Source organism: Oreochromis aureus, linkage group 14 (genome assembly GCF_013358895.1).
Source record: "Oreochromis aureus strain Israel breed Guangdong linkage group 14, ZZ_aureus, whole genome shotgun sequence".
Classification (NCBI taxonomy): domain Eukaryota; kingdom Metazoa; phylum Chordata; class Actinopteri; order Cichliformes; family Cichlidae; genus Oreochromis; species Oreochromis aureus.
Window position 1 is genome coordinate 25,822,911 of NC_052955.1, and position 5,062 is coordinate 25,827,972.

Genomic DNA, 5,062 nt, shown 5'->3' on the forward strand with positions numbered 1-5,062 from the left:
AGAACTGAACAGTTTTGTCTGTAGCATGCCACCTACGTTCATTCTGATATACTGATATGAGTGAAGATTAACAACTCATGTTTTCATACATTTTCTTTTTCAGACACCATCAGAAGACCTTGGGAGAAACCTTCCATGATCAGGTGAGCCTCGATGCAGTTATTTCCCTGCAGTAAATCTGTCACCTCCAGGTGTCCCATGTGTCGGCTCACCCCGTTCACCAGTGTGCGCACATTTTTGTGTCCACGCCTGCATCTTTGCACAAGCGTGAGTTTTTTGTGCGTGTGTGCGAATGTCGTCCATTTTCATTTTAAGAGCGAGAGTGTGTGTGTCTCACTAACAGGAATAACTCCATCCCCAAGAGCATGGACTCCACTTCCTCATTGTCCCAAGTTCCCAGGTATACGTGTGCCCCATTCATTCATCACCTTTAGCACCCCTTCCTTTATTCTTCCCTCTCAAATCTTCATGCTGGGGTAGCATATTTTACAGTTGATAGCACCATCTAATGGATCGGACAATGGCATGCACCCAAGCTACCCGTAGATGTAGCAGCTGAGTGTGCCATCTCTGAAAACTGACTAATAAAATGGGAGCCTGGGTGTATGATTCATGCTTATTTTCATGTCACTTCTCTCAGCTGGGGTTGGCGCTGTCCTCTCTGACATCTTTGATGGCTTTGTTTGTCTCTGTTGTAGTTCAAGAACGTACATGTAGTTTTTGTGGTAAAAGGTCCTAGCAGAGCCATACACTACTCTTAAACCTGTGCTAGCTAGATCAGTTAATATCAGGCATAAATTTATAGCTCGTCAGCATCCTTGAGCTTCAGAAAGGTAGGTTAATGAGTTTACATAGGTTAACCTTCATTTCATTTCCTCCATTCTTCCATTCACTGGTCCTTCATTTGCTCTATACTGTGGCAATACGCTTGATGTGTTGCACCTGTTTTGTGGAAAGATAAACATGAAATATTTGCATGTCTGTTTCATGTCTTGTTACAGGGCAAAGGCTGCAAGCAATAATAATGAAGCAAGTGGAGCCGATGACTCAGATTTAGAGAAAATGAAACAGGTAAATATGCTCATCGACCCAGCGATCATCAGTTCTTGGTCAAAGCTGCTACACTTGAATGTTTGGATCTGAATTTTTGTCATGTAAATGAGAAATCTGATTTCTCTAAAGCTTCTGATATGCATTGTTTTGCATGAATCTGACTCCATCTGAATACGCTGGCTTGAGGTCACCTTTCAACAAAAGTTTGACAATGGCAGTCCCAGTCTGTTGAACCTTGCTCTGACCTAGTAAGCTTAGATAGCTTTTGATTAACAATGACACTGAAATTTATGGTGTTTAAAAACCCACTTTTATTCTCTTTCATCGTCTAACCAGCAGAAACTCCTGCTTCTTAGTGAAAAACTGAATTCAAAATCACCTACTTGTGTAGACTAAATGGACAAAAGTGCTGAGCCACTTCCACATTGCAGGAGCTGCGCAGCCATGAAACCCCATGTCACGAATGACCCAGTGCACACCTTTCTGTGCTGATGTTAAAGTCAGAGGAGGTTTGGAACTGTGTGTTATTGAGTCAGCATCAGTAACTCTGTAGCTTCACATTGTCTGCTACTTCATGGCTGAGTTGCTGTGGTTCGTTAATACTTCCACTTTGCAATAATATCACTTGAACGTTTCACCAACTCGCTTATTGCAATGGTGGCAGCCTTTTACAGCACGACAGCTCTTTATAACAACTCATTCTTTCACAAATGTTTGTAAAGGCTGCATGTTGATGTGCTTCATTTTATGCACGTGTGCCAATAGGACTGAAACACCTAAAACACACCTATTTTGTGTGGGTTTTTTTTTTTTTTTTCCCCCCCTCTCACATTGTTCTGTTAAAGATGCAAATAATTATAAAATACAAAGTGTGACGGGACAATATAATGACATTCACCAGTAATCACTATAGGCCTAGTTTTGGCAAAGTGTTTTTAGGAGATGAAGTTAGTTTGTAGCTTCCAGCTGTTTCCAGGAGTATGTTTTTGAGTGTGCTGCAAATCAGTTGGTGTGCATTTATGCAGCTGGTACAACAGCAATAATATTAACTACTGACAATAATTACATTCCCAGCTTGGGACAGGATCAGTCCGGATCTTATCGCAGATGTGGTGTATATAATCATACTTCACAAGCTCCTGTTATTTCTAATCTGATGTGTGGGATGTTTGTTCCCATAGCTACACATAGGAAGTGGCCTCTCTAGTTATCAAAGCATCTATCAAAATAAAGCTGCCATGCAAAAAGACAGTCTGACCTCATGCATTATGTCACTGTTGTACTGTTAAATCTTGCAAGCAAACTGCAGGTACTGTGGATCGTTATTGTGTTTGCAGATTTCCATAAAAGTAACTCATGCCTAAATGACAGAATTCAGTCCAGTTGATAAAGCCAACAATGTTTAATGCATGAAAAGGTCTTAATCCTGACAGAGGTTTAGAGAAACCTAAATTTTTCTGGTCAACACCAATGCATTGTGTTCTGCCACAAGTCCGAAAAATATATGTTGCATGTATACGGAGATTTCGCGTGTCACCTGGTTACTGCAAAAAAAATTATTATTTTTCTAAATCACAAATGTATCGCCATGGCTAATGGTTTGTACCTTTTTTTTTCTGCAGGAGATCTTGGAGGAAGTGCGGAAAGAACTACAAAAAGTCAAAGAGGAAATTATTGGAGGTTAGATTACACTTGAAAAAAACCCTTTAATTTTTAATTTTGCTCCAGTATCAACTACTTTGTGTACTTACCGCGTGTTTCTCATTGCTTTTACAGCCTTTATTCAGGAGCTTCAGAAGAGAAGCACATAGTTCTGCTGAGCATCAGGTGTAACGGGGGGGATGCGATGGATGGAGCTGATCGAGGTCCGCTGAGGCCTTTCCTCCACGTCACCCTCTCATGTAGCCCAGGGATTTCTCTTTATCTTCTACACATTTTCTCTTCTATCTCTCTTACACAAACACATGAGCATATGTGCTTACTGTACAACATGCATATTCACTTCATCTTAATGGTAACCCAGGGAACCTCCTCAAGTCGCCATTTGGCACTTTTTGACCATCGCCTGCTTTTATTGCAGCGGTGATGTCCCCATCTGTACCATCTCTTCCCGCTCAGCCGTCCCGTCTCGTCTTGCCCTCTTTGTGTCCTGTTCATCTGAATCATTTCAGAGCACTGACCTAACGCCAGAGTTGCTCTTGCAAGTTTGCCATCTCTAACCCCTCTTTGTTGCAGAACCCCTGCTGCTTGTGTCCTCTCCTTCTGCTATCAGATGCACCATTTTTACTGGTAGAGAAGTCTTCAGTATTCAGGCACACTGTATTAGTCATATTTTTTACTGTAATAGCAAGAGGCTGGCATGCTGGGATCATTTCCTCCCTTTCTCAGTTGCCATGAAAATGATGAGACTTCTGCTAGTCTGTGTGGCAGCTGGAGGTGGAGAGGAAAAAAAAAATCAAACGAATCAGTGAAGCCATCTTCTTTAGTACTGCAGCATATCTCAGTCAAGTGGACTTTGAGCTCCCGCCAAAGACTAAGAACTAAAGCAGCACAACGAAAGCCTTCGCACTCCTGCTGCACAGAGATACTAGAGGAAGAGGAGACAAGCAAAGGGAAGCTAACGTTCAACCAGAGTGCTGTGAAAGAGGAGTGTGTTGTAGTTTTATGATGTGAGAAACTTATTCTCTTTGCATTGCACTTGTTCCAGAGGAAGTGTGTCTGTGTGCCACACCGCCTTGATAGACTATTCCCTCTCACTTAAAATGAGACCTTATTCATTGGCCAGTGCGGCGCTCCTGCTGTCCACTGTGCTTCCGCTTGTTATATTTTTTTTCTTTGTTTTGTTGTTGTTGTGGTTTTTCCCTTCTAGATCCGTTTTCTAATTTTGAAACATGAAAAATGGCCATGATGAGGTCAATTAATTTGGCCATGACCAACTGCCTTGAGAATAAATATATAAATATATATATGTATGGAAAAATATATATTTGTTTTGAGGGAAATGTTAGCAAAAAAAGGTGTTTCTATTTTAATTGAAATGACTGGTGAATGGGAATTTCATTATCTTTTTTTTTCAATGATTTGTTTTCTAATGAAATGTTGTTTTTTGTTGTTTTTTTGTTTACTTTCTTTTTTCTAATAGAGTCTAGGCTTTTTACACTGAAATATAAAGAAAACAGCTTAGAGACACTGGATTAGAAATGCCTTTATAGTCGAATACAGCTGCTTCTTGAAACGCATCACTTTGTCTGGAGTCGTCTTTTCTATTGTATTTGAATTTTATGGAGTGTGGGCTGTGCTGCACAAATTTTGCTATATTTAAAATCCCAAACTCCATTTATGCATAAAAATGTTTACTTAGAACTTGGGTAATTGTCATAGTCTTCTTTTGGCTGCTCCCTCCATCTCGCCCTATATCTAGTATCCTCTTCTGTTACCCCATCAGTCTGCATATCCTCCATCACTAGATCCACAAACCTTCTCTGTGGTCTTCCTCTTTTCCTCCTGCCTTGAAGCTCGATATTCAATATCCTTTCTCTAGTATATCCACTATCCCACCTCTCCATATGTCCAAACCATCTCAGCCTTGCATCTCTGATTTCTGTCTCCAAACCGCTCAACCTGAGCTGTGTCTGATATACTGATTTGTAATCCTGTTTACTCCCAATGAAAATCTGAACATAGATCTTGGACAGTAGTGAAACAAAAATCAGCTTCTGAAATATTTTCTACTTAACACTAAAGCCACAAATGCATGACCCTTATCTAATTTGACATTTCCTGGTTTGTGTATTTTATTATTCTAATAACGTCTGTGAAGGGTTAAAGTTTTAAGTATATACTGTCAGATTTGATAAAATAGCGTTATTATTTACGGAACTGACGTAAATGTCCAAAAAAGTATTTGATTTTTATACAAAATTGTAATGTATGCAACTTTATCGAGTAGAAACAGATTTTTATATTATTTCTCAGTTAAATTGGGGTGAACTTCTTGTCCATACGTTCA

At 39.9% G+C, this 5,062-nt stretch overlaps 1 protein-coding gene across 3 annotated transcripts in view; it reads left to right on the forward strand.

The window, feature by feature from the left end:
• Positions 1-4,292, forward strand: part of vaspb (vasodilator stimulated phosphoprotein b) — a 32,230-nt gene extending 27,938 nt beyond the window's left edge. For 2 of the 3 annotated variants that reach the window (XM_031752681.2, XM_031752680.2), the window contains 5 exons: positions 104-143; positions 344-400; positions 1,002-1,071; positions 2,676-2,733; positions 2,830-4,292. In XM_031752681.2, the coding sequence (XP_031608541.1) occupies positions 104-143; positions 344-400; positions 1,002-1,071; positions 2,676-2,733; positions 2,830-2,864 (260 nt within the window). In that variant the 3' untranslated portion in view covers positions 2,865-4,292. The remainder of the gene's footprint in view (positions 1-103; positions 144-343; positions 401-1,001; positions 1,072-2,675; positions 2,734-2,829) is intronic. The other variant, XM_031752682.2, reaches the window with a different exon arrangement.
• Positions 4,293-5,062: the final 770 nt, after the last annotated feature.